At 44.8% G+C, this 19106-nt stretch overlaps 1 protein-coding gene across 1 annotated transcript in view; it reads left to right on the forward strand.

Annotated features, from left to right (window-relative positions):
• Positions 1-19106, forward strand: part of igsf9bb (immunoglobulin superfamily, member 9Bb) — a 683212-nt gene that overhangs the window by 602808 nt on the left and 61298 nt on the right. Inside the window, exon 14 of the mRNA XM_078198934.1 lies at positions 18151-18326. Within this exon, the coding sequence (XP_078055060.1) occupies positions 18151-18326 (176 nt within the window). The remainder of the gene's footprint in view (positions 1-18150; positions 18327-19106) is intronic.

Below are 19106 nucleotides of genomic sequence, written 5' to 3' on the forward strand. Positions count from 1 at the left end.
ATAGTGAGAATGGAAATTGTAGGGGTGCTGGTTATAATCTCTCAGTCTTATCTGGACTCAGAGGAGGCACCAGAGGACTGGAGAATTGCAAATATTACGCTTTTGTTCAAAGAAAGGTTGGAAGGATAGTGTTGGTGGGGTTTTCGAGGTGACCGGGCACTGTCAGAAATTTCAGATAATGCAAGACTCACGAAGCCAGTGTCTCAGTTTAAAGACATAACTTTTATTTTGGCCAGTGGCCGCGAGAAGAAATCATCAAAGGTCAGAGCAACTCCCGAGATGGAGCAGCTGGACCTCTCCAATGAGTTCTGACATATACAATTCAAAACAGATCAATTATAGGTTTTCTTATCAATTACTCCCGCCTTTCATTAGCTTTAAATCAATCATCTTCAATATACATAAATCAACAAAAACACCTGTCATATACCTTAGCGAATCGCATCTTGATCTCTGGGATAATGGCATTTTATTAGTTCGTAGAATCTGGAAGCGAATTCCTGTCTTGGCTGACCCCATTTCCTGTATCCCTTAGCAACCAGAGATGCTAGCCCAAAGTTCAAAGTGAACATTCCCAAAAATTCCCCTAAAGATCACTGCCAAACCAGATTAACACATGACTCCACGTCTGGGCATGCATCCATTTTATCTGGACAGTGACTAAGCCCTATTCATGAAATTTGATTAAGTGTTAGAACATAGAACATTACTGCGCAGTACAGGCCCTTCGGCCCTCGATGTTGCGCCGACCAGTGGAACCAATCTAAAGCCCCTCTAATCTACACTATTCCAATATCATCCATATGTTTATCCAATAACCATTTGAATGCTCTTAATGTTGACGAGTCCACTACTGCTGCAGGCAGGGCATTCCACGCCTTACTACTCTCTGAGTAAAGAACCTACCTCTAACATCTGTCCTATATCTCTCACCCCTCAATTTAAAGCTATGTCCCCTCGTGTTAGCCATCACCATCCGAGGAAAAAGGCTCTCACTATCCACCCTATCTAATCCTCTGATCATCTTGCATGCCTCTATTAAGTCACCTCTTAACCTTCTTCTCTCTAACGAAAACAACCTCAAGCCCCTCAGCCTTTCCTCATATGATTTTCCCACCATACCAGGCAACATCCTGGTAAATCTCCTCTGCACCCTTTCCAACACTTTCACATCTTTCCTATAATGCGGCGACCAGAACTGTACGCAATACTCCAAATGCGGCCGCACCAGAGTTTTGTACAGTTGCAGCATGACCTCCTGGCTCCGAAACTCAATCCCTCTACCAATAAAAGCTAACACACCGTACGCCTTCTTAACAACCCTATCAACCTGGGTGCCAACTTTCAGGGATCTATGCACATGGACACCCAGGTCCCTCTGTTCATCCACACTACCAAGTATCTTACCATTAGCCCAGTACTCTGCATTCCTGTTACTCCTTCCAAAGTGAATCACCTCACACTTTTCCGCATTAAACTCCATTTGCCACCTCTCAGCCCAGCTCTGCAGCTTATCTATGTCCCTCTGTAACCTGCCACTTCCCTCTGCACTGTCTACAACTCCACCGACTTTAGTGTCATCCGCAAATTTACTAATCCATCCTTCCATGCCCTCATCCAGGTCATTAATAAAAATGACAAACAGCAGTGGCCCCAAAACAGATCCTTGCGGTACACCACTAGTAACTGAACTCCAGGATGAATATTTCCCATCAACCACGACCCTCTGTTTTCTTACAGCTAGCCAATTCCTGATCCAAACCACTAAATCACCCTCAATCCCATGTGTCCGTATTTTCTGCAAAAGCTTACCATGGGGAACCTTATCAAATGCTTTGCTGAAATCCATATACACTGCATCAACCGCTTTACCCTCATCCACCTCTTTAGTCACCTTCTCAAAGAACTCAATAAGGTTTGTGAGGCACGACCTACCCTTCACAAAACCGTGCTGACTATCCCTAATCAAATTATTCCTTTCTAGGTGATTATAAATCCTATCTCTTATAATCCTTTCCAATACTTTGCCCACAACAGAAGTAAGGCTCACCGGTCTGTAATTACCAGGGTTGTCCCTACTCCCCTTCTTGAACAAGGGGACAACATTTGCTATCCTCCAGTCTTCTGGCACTGTTCCTGTAGACAATGACGACACAAAGATCAAAGCCAAAGACTCTGCAATCTCCTCTCTAGCCTCCCAGAGAATCCTAGGATAAATCCCATCGGCCCAGGGGACTTATCTATTTTTACCCTTTCCAGAATTGCTAACACCTCCTCCTTATGAACATCAATCCCATCCAGTCCAACAGCCTGCATCCCCTCGACAACACTGTCCCTCTCCAGTGTGAATACCGATGAAAAATATAAATGTTCTGAATATTCTAACCATTAGAAACTCTGTTGATAAAACTTGCATATTCCCAAGGCCTTAATATTCTCTTAGAATATGGCTCTGTCCTAATTCCCTTTACCATTATGCTTTGCAGCAATCTGCCTTTGGCTAAAGAGAGCAATGATTCTTAAAATACATTAATACATTCAAAATATCAGCATATATGTTTTTAAATCAGTCACTTTTAAAATCTCTTACTGCATTTCATGTACGTATAAACTGTTTTCTTGTTAGCTTATAAATCTGTATGTGAGTAGATCATTGAAGGTGACCGGACAGGTGAAGAGAACACTTAATAAAGCATATAGTGTAGTTTAAATTCGTCTATAAAGTGTACAGTATTCTGGGCTTTATTAACAGGGCATAGACTACAAGAGCAAGGAGGTTATGCTAAACTTATACAAGACCCTTGTTAGACCTTGGCTGAAGTATTGTGTACAGTTCTGGGTGCACACTATAGGAAGGATATGAATGCATTGGAGAGAGAGTGCAGAAGAGGTTTACAAAGATGGTCCCAGGTGTGAGAAATTTCAGTTATGCAGATAGATTGGAGAGATTGGGACTGTTCTCCTTGGAGAGAAGACTCAGAGGAGATTTAATAGAGGTGTTCAAAATCCTGAGGGAACTGAACAGATTAGATTGGGGAAACTGTTCTCACTCGTAAAAGAATCAAGAACAATAGGGCACAAATTTAAATTGATTGGCAAAAGAAGCAAATTTTGCTTCAAATTTTGTCAAGAAGTCCAAAGATGTGCGGGTTAAGTTGATTGGCCATGCTAAAAATTGCCCCTTAGAGTCCTGAGATGTGTAGGTTAGAGGGATTAGTGGGTAAATATATAGGGATATGGGGGTGGGGCCTGGGTGGGATTGTGGTCAGTGCAGACTCGATGGGCCAAATGGCCTCTTTCAGCACTGTAGGGTTTCTATGAAATATGGTGTGAGAATCTTTTTTTCACACAAGTGGTTCAGGTCTGGAATGTGCTGCCTGGAAATATGGTGGAGTCATGATGCTCATTTGGAGAGCAGAGAGATGGGCCAAATGGCCTCCTTCTGTGCCATAACCATTCTGTAGTTCTGTGATAGTTTGGGTTGGAGTGGAAGGGCAGGATTTTACATTCACTCATCATGGGTTTGAAGATGGAGGGGGCACGGAAAATGCAATGCCTTCCCCTCACCTACCCACCCACTCCCCCTACTTGTCTGAAATTTGACTGGGAAGTGGGGGAGGCATTGGGCCACTCACCCACCATTCCCAGAAGGAAAAACTTGGGAAATGACTGTTCTTGGGAACTGAAGTTCCATTTTAAGATATACAGGACCAGTTCAGACCAGTATGAGTCATTTCCCAATTTTACTGGTTTTTCCTTCTTGATTGGGTCTTTTGAGGCCCTTAAGTGGCCAATTCACGGCGACCTAAGAATCTAATCCCACCCCTACTTGTATTTTGTCTGCTGTGGGTAGGAGGACCTTAGCATGTGGGAAAACCAGCAGCTTGAGCTGCATGGGCTGGCGTTTGTAAAGGGGTGAAAGAAAACTCCTTCATGGGTCACCTGGAGGCAGCCTCCCACCATCAAGGTTATACTTTCCTTTTACCCAACCCCACCCCCCCCCCCCACCCCACCCCCCCAAACCCCCTTCAAATCCAGCCCACCAAATCCCTCACCCCCTGGGTCTGCCAGCTGGGCCCCAGCAATATCCTGGAATTACCTTTTAAGCCTGGGCTCCTCTTCATCAGGTCTGCCTGCAGTCCCAGCAGTGACCACCGCTCCAAGCTGGCGCTGCTGGGAGTACAGAGCTGCTCGGCATCAATTGGCCAGCTACTCTCTAAGATGGGATTTATGGGACTTCCCCTTGAGGTAGTGGTGGAGGTCTCTTCTTAAAGCAATTAAGGCAGCTCTCAGCGTTAAATTGCTGTGGGCTCATTTCCGACCTCATAGCCAGGGGAGTAGGTATCACGGCGCCCATAAAATCTAGCCCGAAAGCTATGAAACCTAACCCACAGTGACATCCAAACACGGACCGAAAGATAAAGGGAGGTATTTGGACTAAGCAGCAATAATCAATGTTAGAAACAGAGCCATAATTCAGGACATGAAGCCAAGGAGTGAGAGTTTCAAAGGTGATTTCTGCTACAAAAACAGATTTGATGATAAAAGAAAAATAAATCCAAATAGCAAAGAAGAAATTTATCCAGGTAGAATTCTTCTGCCTTTATATATATATATATATATCAGGACCTCATCCCAACAACTGTGTGGTACGACAGCTTAAAGAAGATCGCAGCTGTCAGTGCTAACGCAGCCAAACATGTCAGCGCACAGACTGCATTTGAAAAGGAATGCCAATCAAACCTAGATAGCAGTGACTTAACATATGTCGGTCCTGTCATTAGTGAAATAAGCTTGCAGTCGGATGATAGCGGTGGTATATTTTCATTCACGAGTCAGCACAGAATTACACGTTGTGGCACTCAGATCATGTTTGCACATTAAATACTCACTGTCGTGCATAAAGCTGGCGTATGCTAAATATTTTGTGAAGCTGTGTCGCTCCGAGTGATTACTGGAACCACAATATGTTCAGTCAGGGTAAAAGGGGTGCGTTGGTTTGTTACCTTCTTCTGTAAGAAAAGATAATTGCATTGTAAGTGGAATTTTATTCACTATAAGACAATATTTAAATGAAGCCTAAAATATAAGTGATAAATAAAAGCTGACTGGGGGAAGATTTAGGCTGCTCACAGTGTTAGAGGGTTATGATAAGATTGACTTCCAGTTACTATTACTAGTATAAAAACTTTTGTAGGAACATAGGAATAGGAGGCCATTCAGTGCCTTGTGCCTGCTCCACCATTGAGTTGTACCTTGCTGATGTGTTCTTCAACTCCATTTATCCACCAAAGCTCAAAATCTCTTGATTTTCAAACAAAAATATATTAATCACAGTCTTCAATTATACCCAGGGTCCACGGCCTTTTGGGGAATGAATTTCCAATTTCTATTACTGCTCGTGTGAAAAAGTGATTCCTGATTTCCCTCCAAAGAGGTTGGGCTTACATTTCAATGTTACATCCCTTCAATCCCCACCAAGAGGAAATAGTTTCGCTGCATCTACACTATCGACTGCTTTTAGCATCTGAATCACCATGATCGCATCAATGCTCACTCTTCCATACTCCAAGGAACACAAGCCAATTTGTACTCACAATTTTACCCTCTAAGCCCCAGTATCATTTGACGTTTATTTATCAGTCACATGTAAGGCTTACATTAACACTGCAATGAAGTTACAATGAAATTCCCCTGTGGCCACATTCCGGCGCCTGATCGGGTCAATGCACCTGACTAGCACATCTTTCAGAATGTGGGAGAAAACCAGAGCAGCTGGAGGAAACCCACGCAGACACGGGGAGAACGCGCAAACTCCACACAGACAGTGACCCAAGCCCGGAATTGAACCCGGGTCCCTGGCACTGTGAGGCAGCAGTGCTAACCACTGTGCCACCGTGCCGCCCCACTGTACTACCGTGCCGCTCCATCATTCTGAAGGTGAAGGAGTATTTTAGAAGAGGTTTTCATTTTATACGAAACTTGGAATGCTCGACCAGGCAGAAACTATAACATTGATTGAAATGGTACAGCATAAATATTTTGAAAATTAATATAAAAGGACACAGGAAATGGACAAGGAAATAGGTTTTGCATGTACAACTCCAGTTGGTGAGCTAGTATAAACACAGAAACCATGAACTGAATGGTCTATGCTGTAATTTCCATGATTTATATAGCATTTAGATGGCCACGTGAAACACCATAGCATACAAGGTTACGGACCAAGTGCTGGAAAATGGAATTAGAATAGGTAGGTGTTTGAAGGTCGGTGCAGACATGTTGGGCCAAAGGGCATCTTCCTGTGCTGTAAAGCTATAGGACTCAATGGTCCTCTTTTTTTTTATTCATTGGATGTGGGCATTGCTGGCTGGACCAACATTTATTGCCCATCCCTGAGGGCAGTAAAGACTCCAGAACCACAGCAGTGTCAACATGGAGGGACCAGGACATGTCGTTGGTGATCTGGATGCCTAAGAACTTGAAGTTCTCGACCCTTTCTACTTCGTCCCCATTGCTGTAGACAGGGGCATGTTCTCCACTACGCTTCCTGAAGTCGGTGACTATCTCCTTTGTTTTGTTGACATTGAGAGATAGGTTATTGTCGTTGCACCAGCTCACCAGATTCTCCATCTCATTCCTGTACTCTGTCTCGTCTTTGTTTGAGATCCGACCCACTACGGTGGTGTCGTCAGCAAACTTGAAAATCGAGTTGAAGGGGAATTTGGCCACACAGTCAGAGGTGTTTAAGGAGTATAGTAGGGGGCTGAGAACACAGCCTGGTGGGAAACCGGTGTTGAGGATGATCGTGGTGGAGGTGTTGTTGCCTATCCTTACTGATTGCGGTCTGAGGGTAACTAAGTTATCCTGAGGTGGGTCATGCATTGAAGAGACCATGTTGTGTCTTGCAACTGACAATTGAACAGATTGACACTTTAGAGTTCTGTCAGGGATTGTGCTGAAACTTGTGATTGGTTCTGCAAGAAGTGCTATTTTGAACAAACTCTCAGTGGATTTGCAGTGGGAGTTCCTCTGTTCCTGCGTTATGAAGAGGAGGTGAATGAGGAAGAGGCTGGATTGGTGGCATCCAAAATGAGGTATTGCAGTAAGCAGTTATTTCTGCCTTATAGATATGAGAGGCCGATGATGGTGTGGTGGTAATGTCACTGGACTAGTAACCAGAGACCCAGGCTAATGCTCTGGAGACATATGGATTCAAATCCCACCAGCAGTTGGAATTTAAAATAAATTAATAACAAGGAAAGAAATCTGGGGGCACAGCATGCCAGGAGACTCAAGCGGAGGCCATTTTTCGGGCTTCCCACTGGGTGCCACGGCCTCCACAAGTCTCCAGCTGCCAGATTTCCAGTGCCGTCAGCTCTGTGCCAGAAATCGGCGGGGAGCTGCATAATGTATTCAGATACTCATTTAAATCTCATCAGTGGGCCCGGGACTGAGGTTTCTGGGCCTACTGGAGTCTCCGTCCCTACCAGGAGTGTTTCACTCCAGCAGGGTTTACAATCGCTCCCCACTGATGGGTAGCTGGCGGCCCGACCCTGTTGGAGTGAAGGGGGCAATGGAGACCCCCCCCAAGAGGTCAGGGGTAACAGGGGTGCCCCTTAGGCATTGCCAGCTTGGCAGTGCCAGCCTGGCCCCCTCACACTGTCCAAGGGGCAAAGTGGCAATGCATCTTGGCACTGCCCACCGGACATGGGGCAGTGCCAAGGAGGCGCGGCCTTGTGGGAGCAATCGGTGGGGTGGGGTGGTCCCGCTGCACATCTGCACTCAGCAGTGACAGAGGGAGGGAGACCAGCGATCGGGGCTGGTCGTCGAGGTAGTGGGGGGAGGGTGAAGATTGACTTGCTGAGAAGGGGCCAGGCCTCCAGGGAGCGGTGTTGGGGCTGCCAAAAGGAGGTGGGGAGATCGGGACTGTCGGGGGGGGGGGGGGGGGGGGGGGCGATGGTTGGGGGGGATCGAGGCAGGGAGGGGGGTGCGGGGCTGGCCCGGACATGTCCTGGGGACGGCAATCGGGGTGTGTGTATGGGGCGGGGGTGGGGGGGGGGGGTGGTCTATGCGCCAGTGACGCGGATTGGTGGAGCTGGCCAGCGATCGGGAGGCCGGCAGTGCGGGGCTATTGCGCATGCAGCAATCTCGGCACTGGCAGATCGGCGCATGCACAGTGGCCCATTCAGCGCTGTGCTGCCGATCTCTGCAGTGGGAATAGGCCCTGCTCACTGATTTTTAATGAGACTCACGCTCGTGCCCTTTGCAGTGCAAAGCATGGGCGATTCATTTTTAAAAACCCACTGAAAGAAAAGTGGGATGTACTCCAGTTTTTATGCAAATTCGACACTTAGTCTGTTTTTGGGAGAATCCCACCCCTGGATATGAAAGCTAATCTCAGCATCATGACTGTGAATCCATTGTCTGTGTGGAGTTTGCACATTCCCCCCTTGTCTGTAGGTTTCTTCTGGGTGCTCCCGTTTCCTTCCACAGTCCAAAGAAATGCAGGTTAGGTGGATTGGCCATGCTAAATTGTTCCTTAGTGCCCCAGGATGTGTAGATTAGATGGATTAGCCATGATAAATGTGTGGGGTTAAGGGATAGGGCAGGGGAGAGGGTCGGGGAAAGATACTCTGTCAGAGCGTCAGTACAGACTCGATGGGCCAAATGGCTTCCTTCTGCTTTGTAAGGATTTGGGTGACATGGTGGTACAGTGATTACCGCTGCTGCCTCACAGTGCCAGGGACCTGCGTTCAATTCCAGCCTTGGGTGACTGACTGTGTGGAGTCTGCACATTCTCCGGGTGCTCCGGTTTCCTCCCACAGTCCAAAGATGTACAGGTTAGGTTGATTGGCCATGTTAAATTGCCCCTTAATGTCAGGGAGACTAGCAGGGTAAATATGTGGGGTTATGGGGATCGGGCCTGGGTGTGATTGTTGTCAGTGCAGGTTCAATGGGCCAAATGGCCTCCTTCTGGACTGTAGGGATTCTATGATTGTCGATTGTCGCAAAAACCCCTGTATCAGTAATGTCATTTCGGGAAGGAAATCTGCCGTCCTTACCTGTTCACATCCCATGAAAGAATAAAGAAAAACAAATCTACCTTGATTGGTTTTTTGGAAAATTCCCTGGATTCTAGAACAGTCCCAGTGGATTGGAAGAGACTTGAACAGGGTAACTTACATCCAGGTCAAAAATCAGTTTTTCCTCATTGAGTACAGTATTGAAGTAACTATGAGTATTTCAGTATTCTGTATGAGTATTTCAACATTCTTATGTTCTTATATTACAACACTGGCTTCAAGTAAGAGACCCCACAGCTACAGTTCCCCATGATAATCAAATTCACATTTATATGTATGGAATTTATTGACTTCCAGACGTAGATTAGTCATAAAATATCTCCACGGTAAATCACTTTGCTGTTGCAGACTACAGCTGAAAGTTGAACACAAGGCAGTGCTGTATTCGACTGGGCTGCGCTGTGTGTTTAATATGCAGAGAAGTGGGTCAAAGAAGTGAGTACAATGAAAACTGGCTGGTTTGACAGAATTGGGCTCTGAGGAAATGGCTTCTGAAGCACGCCTTTTAGATTGATGACATTATGTTCAGGCTGACCAATATCTGGATGTGAGTGCCTGTCAAAAATGCGCAGCGCTATAGACATATTAATTGCAACTAGACAATGCATGAAGGAGAAATCAGATGTAAGGCTGCAGGATTATTGAGGGCATGCAGCCATTGAAGGGGAAAATCTTTTTTACAGTGTCCTTTTCCTATAACATTGTGACTGGAGCACTGAGCCCAGTTGCGCTATTACAAATGCAGCACGAATGTCGTCATTGGCATGAAGTGTCACTTGAAATGCTATTTCTCCCCAAGCTGCTGAAGACGAAATGCAGATAAACATAAATAATAACGTCCCACAATCTGAAGGAAGGCATGCTACTGGTGTGCTGGCCACATGCTAACTGTGCACTCGGTGTGCTAGGACAGATCGACACTGCCTCTTCACACAGTGGTTAGCACTGCTGCCTCATAGCGCCAGGGACCCGGGTTCGATTCCCAACTTTGGTCACTGTCTGTGTGGAGTTTGCACTTTCTCCCCATGTCTGTGAGGAAACCCACGCAGACACGGGGAGAATGTGCAAACTCCACACAGTCAGTCATCCAAGGCTGGAATTTAACCCAGGTCCCTGGCCTGTGAGGTAGCAGCGGTAATCATTGTACCACCATGTCACCCAAATCCTTACAGTGCAGAAGCAGGCCATTTGGCACTGACGCTCTGACAGTGTATCTTTCCTCGGCCCTCTCCCTTGCCCTATCCCTTAACTCCACACATTTATCATGGCTAATCCATTTAATCTATACATCTTGGGGCACTAAGGGACAATTTAGCATGACAAATCCACCTAACCTGCATGTCTTTGGACTGTGGAAGGAAACTAGAGCACCCAAAAGAAACCTACAAACAAGGGGGGAATGTGCAAACAGGTGCTCCAGTTTCTTCCCACAGTCCGAAAGATGTGCTGGTTAGGTGCATTGTTCTTGCTAAATTCTCCCTCAGTGTACCCAAACAGGCACTGGAGTGTGGCGACTAGGGGAATTTCACAGTAACTTCATTGCAGTGTTAATGTAAGCCTTACTTGTGACCAATAAATAAACTTTACTTTTACTTTATTTTTTGAAACTGGAAAAGATTCATGGCACATGAAAAGATGATCCATGAGACCATTCCAGCAGTTCCATGCACACAGTTATTTTGCTGAGATGCTGGAGCTCCGAACTCTGCCCGGCTCTTTAACTGGGAGGTGGTTGGTCGACCAGGGGAGTGGGGGTGTGATGTGAGGCGGTGGGGGGGAGGGGTGAACGGTAGTTGGTCAGGGGGTTGCACAACAATAGGGGGCAAACATGGGAGGGACGAAGGGAGTCCATCATTGAAGATCACAGTTACAACTGTTTGGAACAAAATACATTTGAAACTAACAACTAGAAACTCACAGGACAGGTGTCTACTATATGCTTCCTAGGAGCACCATTGAGAAAGTGGGAATGTAAAATCTACCCAGAGCTTGCGTATGTACAATGATAACATTGGAGGGTAATATCATTCCCAGCAAGGTGAGCAACTAATGGGATCAGATCAGCCTGATTCCCCCTTCCATAGACCGGCAGGGTGTACAATGGATGAACAACCCAATCCCATCTGTTTTCCCACTGACTAATGGGGGGGGTGGGGTGAGGTTAAATTTAACCCCTCTGTTACAATGGTGACTGCACTGCAAAAAAAACCGTTTTGTTTGCAGTAAAGCATCTGGGACAACCTGAGGTGATGAAAGGTGCTACACAAATGCAAGTTCTTTCCTTGGCACAGTCACAGAATGCCACAGATGTGTGAATTTTGGGTCATAGAATCATACAGCACAGAAGGGACCATTCAGCCCACCATACCTTTTAGTTTATTAATTCAGAGGATGTGGACATCACTGGTTAGGCCAAATTCATTGCTTATCTCTAATTGCACTTGAGAAGGTAAACCCTTGCAGTCCATGTGTTGTAGGTACAGCCATTGTGCTGTTGGGGAAGGTTCCAGTGCTCTAGAGTAGCAGGTCAACACCAAACACATCAAAGAGCTACAATTTGCCCTTATGATTCTTATTTGAAAATCTAGCCTGAAGAAATAAAGAAACAAAGACTTACAGTCTTAACACAGGATAACACAGCTTATCCCAAAGCAATTTACAGCCAATGAAATACTTTTGAAGTTTAATTACTGATGTAATATCGGAATGGCAGTAACTGCTTTGCACGCAGTGTTATTACAGATGACCCAGTGACAGTGAAGGAACAGCAATATATTTCCAAGTCAGGATGGTGCGTGGCTTGGAGGGTGTATCTGGATGTGTCTGCTGTCCTTGTCCTTCCACATGGTAGCAGTCATGAGTTTGGAGCATTGGTGAGCTCATGCAGTGCATCTTGTAGATGCCAGATCCCTGAAAGAGGTATCCAATTAGTCCCGCTCCCCCTGCTCTTTCCCCAGATCTCTGCACATGTTTCCTTTCCAAATATATTTCCAACTCCCTTTCGTACTCCATGCTTCAGTCAACTCTAGTTTCTATCTAGCTGAAGTGCGGCCATCCCACTTCAAAGCCAATGTGTCTCAATCAGTTCAGTTTAGTGCACAGCAGCTTTACTAACCTGTACTTACTAATCCCTGTGGCTGCTCAGTTCACAGTTAAAAGAGGCTGCTGGAAGCATCGCACTTACAAGGTAAGGAAGCTGTAAATCTGAGAGACCCTGCAGACAGTGTGTAATTGTAGACTAGACCAAGTGCCATTCAACAAGCACCTTCTGCAGCTTTGTAAAGTCTGACTTTGAGAATTTTAAAAATAGATGGAAACGCAGGTAAATATCTCAAAGGGGTCAGGCCAAATTTTTATTAATAAAGTATCTACCTTCGAGCATCAGCTGTCATGCATCAGAATAACTGGCCATGAGATCAGTAGCAAGTCCTTGTCATTCAGGATGTGTGTTAATGGTGCAGTTTATCGACCGAGGGTTTGCTTAAAGGTTGAAGTAACCTGCTACATTTTTTTTTCCTCCATCTAATTTAACTAAAATAGAAATGGCTAAAGCCACCCCTGATTGGGAGGCTGTTCACGTAATGACTTTCACAGCAGTCACTACAAAGGACAATGTCTGTCTGTGGCTAGAGTGCTTTCGCACTGGAATTGAAAACGTACAGTTTTAAACAAAAAAAATCCTCAAGCAGCAGATCTGAAAGGCAGCCTCATAAAAACGGAGGAGCTCCAATTCATGCCCTCCACAGTGGCTTTGCTCATCCCCTTCACTCATTGAACTATTTAGTTTCCAGCCACCTGCCTACATCAGACGGGCGTGTGATTTAAGGAGCAGTTATTATAAATCTCTGCTCACTTCGGAACTAGATGCAAAGGAAAGGTTCACACTTTCCTGTGGGTAGAATTCCATAGATAATCGAGGAGTGTTTCCTCAGTGCACCCAGTGTGATTAGATGTTGATCCTACTTATAGGGGGCAGCACGGTGGCACAGTGGCTAGCATTGCTGCCTCGCAGCACAAGGGACCCAGGTTCGATTCCTGGCTGGGTCACTGTCTGTGCGGAGTCTGCAAGTTCTCCCTGCGTCTGCGTGGACTTCCTCCGGCTGCTCCGGTTTCCTCCCTCGGTCTGAAAGCCATGCTGGTTAGGTGCATTGGCCATGCTAAATTCTTCCTCAATGTACCCGAACAGGTGCCAGAGTGTGGCGACTAGGGGATTTTCACAGTAACTTCATTGCAGCGTTAATGTAAACCTACTTTTGACTAATAAATAAACGTTAAAAAAACTTTTATAAAGAACAGCTTTATGATGTTGCTCCAGTGAAACCCAAAGAAGAAATCCCCTGCCAAAGTTTTGTGAGGATTATAACACACATGGAGGAGACCACATACTGGTTATGTTTACACTCATCGACTGGCAACATGGAAGGTGCATGTCATTCCTTTTGATTGAAAGTTCTCCCTCTGCTGGCAGAGTGCTGGTACTGTGCTCAGGTTTGAGATGTTGGAGAATTTTGGCCAAGTGCTCATATTCATCAGGGGAAAGAGGATGTGACTGAAATTATGTCCCCTGCTTCCCCTCCTCCTTCCTTTTAATAAGATCCATCCTCCATTTCTCCAGTCTCCCAGGAAACACACAAGATCAGCTCTGGTTAGCTTCCTCTCCGGCTCAAAAGGGATGAAGAGTACATTAATTTTTCGCTCTAACAGGGGTGGGGGCAGGGGAGCAATTAGCTCTGTTGGACAGATGGCAAGCGTGTGGATCAGATTAACACCAACAGCCATGGGTTTAATCCCCGTCCTGACGGAGGTAGGTTCAGGGCCTGCCTCCTCATCCCTACCTGCAGCCAAATCATAGCATATAACCACAGTTCAGCCAACAATTGCCAAGGCTCTACCTTCAGGACCCAGGAAGAAGAGCTGGGATCATGAGTCCAGCACAAGAGTGAACCACATCCAACCACTATGCAGAGCCCGTCTAGCATGCTGAAATACGGGGTAGACCATTTAGACAGTATGATGATTCAGGGTAGACCATTTAGGGCGGAGATGAGGAGACATTTCTTCATCCAAAGAGTGGTGAGCCTTTGGAATTCATTACCACAGGAAGTAGTTGATGCCACTCTTCCCAACCTCCAAACAAAATAGTCTTAAAAGCAAATCTAAGCAATGTTCCTTCACAAATCTGGAAGTAACTGAGAAAAAAGCTTAGCTAGGCAAGAAAGAAATAACTTGTATTCATATAATGCCTTTTGCATCCTTAGTGAATCTTAAAGCGTCCCATAAGCAATTAAAAACTTGTTACGTGTAGTCACTGCGCAAGTGGGTAAATGTGTAAGAAAATCCCAAATCGGTTTATCATCTTCAGTGGTGGCTGAAGGATAAATGTTTAGGACAGTTTCCCAGTTGTTCCTTTTAAACTTGAAAAAAAAATAATACAAGGTCTTTTTTTTATGTGCAGCTGAGTAGGTGGCTTAAAATGTTATCAAAATGCAGGCCCCCTTCAACAGAGCAGCACTCCCTTAGTGATATCAGTGAAGAAAATCCTAGATTCAATATGTAGCACCTTTCGCCTGACAAAGGGACAAAAGCACTACCACTGAGCTAAGCTAATACTTCAGTAGATAGCACAGCAGCTGGGATATTCTTGTTTTGGAACAGCTTGCTCTGAAAACCTTGCACTTGGCTACACTGCAGGCTCTGTGTGGCATAGCCATTGCATTATCAACTGCAACTTAAACCCTTGAGACATAGATGTCATATTGATATATATTGTGATGATACTGTGCTTTAAGAAATGTATTTTTATCGTGTTTCTTGTCAAGGGCATGTTTAAAATTCAGCTGTTTTACATGGTGCCGATTTGTCTGCACCAGGCAGCTCACATGCTGAAAATGCAGGCTAATGGTTGATTTTAGCTCAGGGTGTGTTTGTTGTAATGTGAGTTAATGCATTTTTGTTTATCTTCGGTGTTCCCCTGAGGTATCAAAGTAGGGTTTTGATTAGATTGATTGACAGAGGCAGAGTCATGTTAATAGGAAGAGCTAAGCTTGCAGGAAAGATGCACAGTTTCTCTTTTATCTTAAAGCAGTCAGGTTCTGCCTGGTCCTGAAAGAAGCAATAGTTATCTTTCTCTCTCTCTCTCTCTCTGGAGACTGCTGTTTGGGGCTTTCAGAAGACACCTCTCTCTCTCTCTCTCTCTCTCACTCTGGAGGTGTTCAAAGGCTCTAGGACTGTTAACAAGTACAAAAAGATAATCCTGGGATGTGCTAATTGATTTTGAAGTAGAGTCTAAGTCCATAAGAGGAATATTGCTTAGATTGGAACCAATAGAGATAGACTAGCAGTTAAGAACTGTACCTTGTCATGTTTAAGTATTTCAATTGGTAAAAGTTAAGCTAGTTCATTTGTTATAGTTAAAGTGTATTCTTAAATAAAGTTTACTTTGATAAAAGCTTCTTAGTGTGTCAATAGAATCACATCTGGAGTGAAGCACCTTATCCTCACATTAATGCCAAAATAGAAAAACTGTTGGGATCCAGTCAGGCTTCGTAACATACTTTGGGGTTTCTGCTCTGGTATCCTAATAATATTATTGAAAATAAATATGAAGGTGGACAGCAATAAGAAATGTCTGCCACCACACTTCCATTCATAAAGCTTTCACATGTCACTAACAGAATAATGATATCCCTTGAGCTTAGTCACATGCAAAATCCTGTAACGAGTTAAATTACTGATGTATGGGCCAGGTCTTTCTAATTTACACAAATTGACAGGCCTATGCGTTTAATATATTGGAGCCTGGTGATTTCATGGGGACAACAACCATTCTCTTATGCGATGCTTCCTACTTTTTCTACATTTCTGCATTGCACGTAGTTTTCAGATTTAAGTTGCATTACTAACTGTTATCATTGGCACTAATCTCTAGTACACACTGTGTAAAAGTCAGCACTGATATGGGGATCATCCACATACCAATGGATCCGCTGTAGAGCCGACTCAGCCCCTCTTTGTCCCAGATATGGATGGCTCTGCACTGGTGGGTATGAACGGACACATTTTCCAAACTGAGGAAGGCCAAACATGTGAGTGAACTGCATGCTCTTACCCACTGTGTACCATACATGCCAGCTTGAACTAAGCACCTCCGTCAAAAACCACAATATGACTGGTCTGCCAGATTTGTACTGGGCAATCATTAAACACAGGATTTCTGCCACAAAGTTAATTGAGAATTATATGCCATAAATATAGGTAACTGATTAATCACAAGATTGCTTACCCTTAGGATTTTCCAGTGATCATATCCATAATTCTCAACATTTAAAGTTAAACAATAATCATTACCTTGAGGGTTTGTGTCCTCATTCAAAAATATCACTTATGACTGAATTATTTTAAGAATGTGCCTAAATTACAAAGTGATAACAGGCCATTTGGCCCATTAAGTCCACAAGTGATCATTTCATCATGGATTTAGCAGCTTCCCACCCTCCCTTGCCTTCCCCTCAACCCCCAACCCCTCTCCTTCCCCCCCCCCCCCGCCCCCCCACTTCCCATCCCTCTCCCAGTACCAGTTCAATCCTCTACATTGAGCAATGCTACAGCCCAGATTTTCATTCTGGGGTCGGGAGTACAGAGTTGGGATTTTTCCCAACCAGACCCAGGGGAAAAATGGACTGGAATGTCAGATTTCTGTTCCTGGGGTGGGCTGCATTGGAAGTCTGGCCCAGAATGAGAGCAGAGGCTGCTGGGTATGGAGGTGCAACTGCACATTCCCCAAGCCAATCCACCACCCTTCCCCATGGCCCCTCATACCTCCAATTCCACTCTATGCTCTTCTACGCATCCACTATGACCCCTTTTAACCTTATGCCGCTCTATAGCCCATTATCCAGCCCCTATGGTCCTTCCTACCTCCACTGCCACCCTATACCCATATCTACCCCCTAGGACCAGAGCCTCATAACCTGCATGAAAATTCAGGCCTATGTTAATCCTTCTTTTATGGAATTGTCCAGGACTGAACGAGCCCATTTGACCCATCGTACTTTGCTGGATCTTTGAAAGAATTATCCTATTAGTCTCGCGGCACGGTGGCACAGTGGTTCGCACTGCTGCCTCACAGCATCATGGATCCGGGTTTGAATCCTGGCTGGGGTCACTGTCTGTGTGGAGTTTGCATATTCTCCCCGTGTCTGCATGGGTTTCCTCCGGGTGGTCCGATTTCCTCTCACAGTCCAAAAGATGTACTGGTTAGGTGCATTGACCGTGTTAAATTCTCTCTCAATGTAACCGAACAGGTGCCAGAGTGTGGCGACTAGGGGATTTTCGCAGTAACTTAATTGCAGTGTTAATGTAAGCCTACCTGTGACACTAATAAATAAATTTAAACTTAAACCATAGCTGCAATTTTGTCCCATTCAAATATTTGTCCAATTTCAAAGAGCTATCATGAGGGATGAATTGCACAGATTTCTATGTTTTGGTCCATATGTATTACTTCCCTTTGTATACATTTATATAGACTTTATTTATCCGAAGTCTGGACATCAGTAAATAAGCGTTTAATTATGGCATATAACTCTTTAAGGTGAATTAATTGATTTGCATCTAACAAACATTAGGAATTAATGTTTCCTCGCTAATATCTAATATTGATTACTTCATTCAAAAAGAGTGCCTTAAAAGGCCCAAGATGTCAGCGAATTGGTGAAGAAAGGAGATGATCTTTGGAAGTTGGCATTGGATTGCAATGTGAGGAAGTTTGCTATTTACATGAATGAATGCCATTTCTGAGCTGGCAATTGTTAGTGTTGAGTGGGAAAAATGTGTCAGGCACACTTTTACAATTGGTGACCTTCGACAAGGTTTGAAGGAAGAGTATTTTCATCAGTTGAATGAGCTACTGAGAAGGTAAATGACATTTCTTCACTGAATCGAACTATGATTTCAACGCTGTTTCATTCCACAAGACTTGTTTCGCCCTCAAACCGCAATCTGACCTGAGCATGCACTTCTCCGGGAAGCAGATGCTAATGATCTAGTTCTGTATTTGCCGCAGGGTAAAGAGGGCTATGCTGGGACCCCATGACTGGCTTTCACTGCCTGTATCCACAGGCCTTACCTGGCTGCTGGTGGAGGGCCTGGAGCCTGAGACCGCATACCAGTTCAGTGTGCTAGCACAGAATAAACTGGGCACAGGGCCCTTCAGTGAAGTCATCACTGTGAACACATTGGGTGAGTAAAATTATATTCCGTATAAGTGTGCACTAACCCATGCAGTTCTGCAATGTTGCTTTTAGCTCCATGCCAAGGAGTGTTATAATCTTAAAAGTTATGATCCATTATATGTGTACTGATTTCTTGAAGCCACTGTGAATTACCATATTGCTATAAATATGCACAGTCATTGTTGGAACCTGGTATCCTGTCTCCTATATCAAATTCATACTTAGAAAAAAGCTGTTGATGCTGGAATCTGAAATAAAACAGAAAATACCAGAAATATTCACCAGGACATGCAACATCTGTGGAGAGAAAAACAGAGTTAATGTTTCAGGTCGATGACCTTTCATCGTCACAGTCCATCAGGACAAGCAAGGGTTCAAGACCACTGTATGGTCCCAATGTTGAGTTCTCAACACCCGTAGGAAACTTCAACTCTACATGTGCATAAAATTGTTGAAGGTCGATAGGTAGGTTGAGAAAGTGGTTATAAAAGGCAGAAGGGGTTTTACAAATAGAGGCATAGACTGAAAGCAAGGAAGGTAAAAAGAGAAAGTGCAGGAAAAAAACCCGAACAGGTTTTGCGGGGGGGGGGGGGGAGGGGGGCGGCGTCTGTGGAGAGAGAGAAAACCTGAGCCAACATTCCAAATGCAATGTGAAGCTTCTTCGGAACAGGAGAAACATCGTAACTACTGGGATATTCTGTCCAATTCTGGGCATAGCACATTTGGAAGGATATAAAGGCTTTTTAGAGGGTGGCAGGAAAGATTCACAAGAATGGTTCCAGGGATA

This window comes from Mustelus asterias, chromosome 27 (genome assembly GCF_964213995.1).
Source record: "Mustelus asterias chromosome 27, sMusAst1.hap1.1, whole genome shotgun sequence".
NCBI classification, from domain to species: domain Eukaryota; kingdom Metazoa; phylum Chordata; class Chondrichthyes; order Carcharhiniformes; family Triakidae; genus Mustelus; species Mustelus asterias.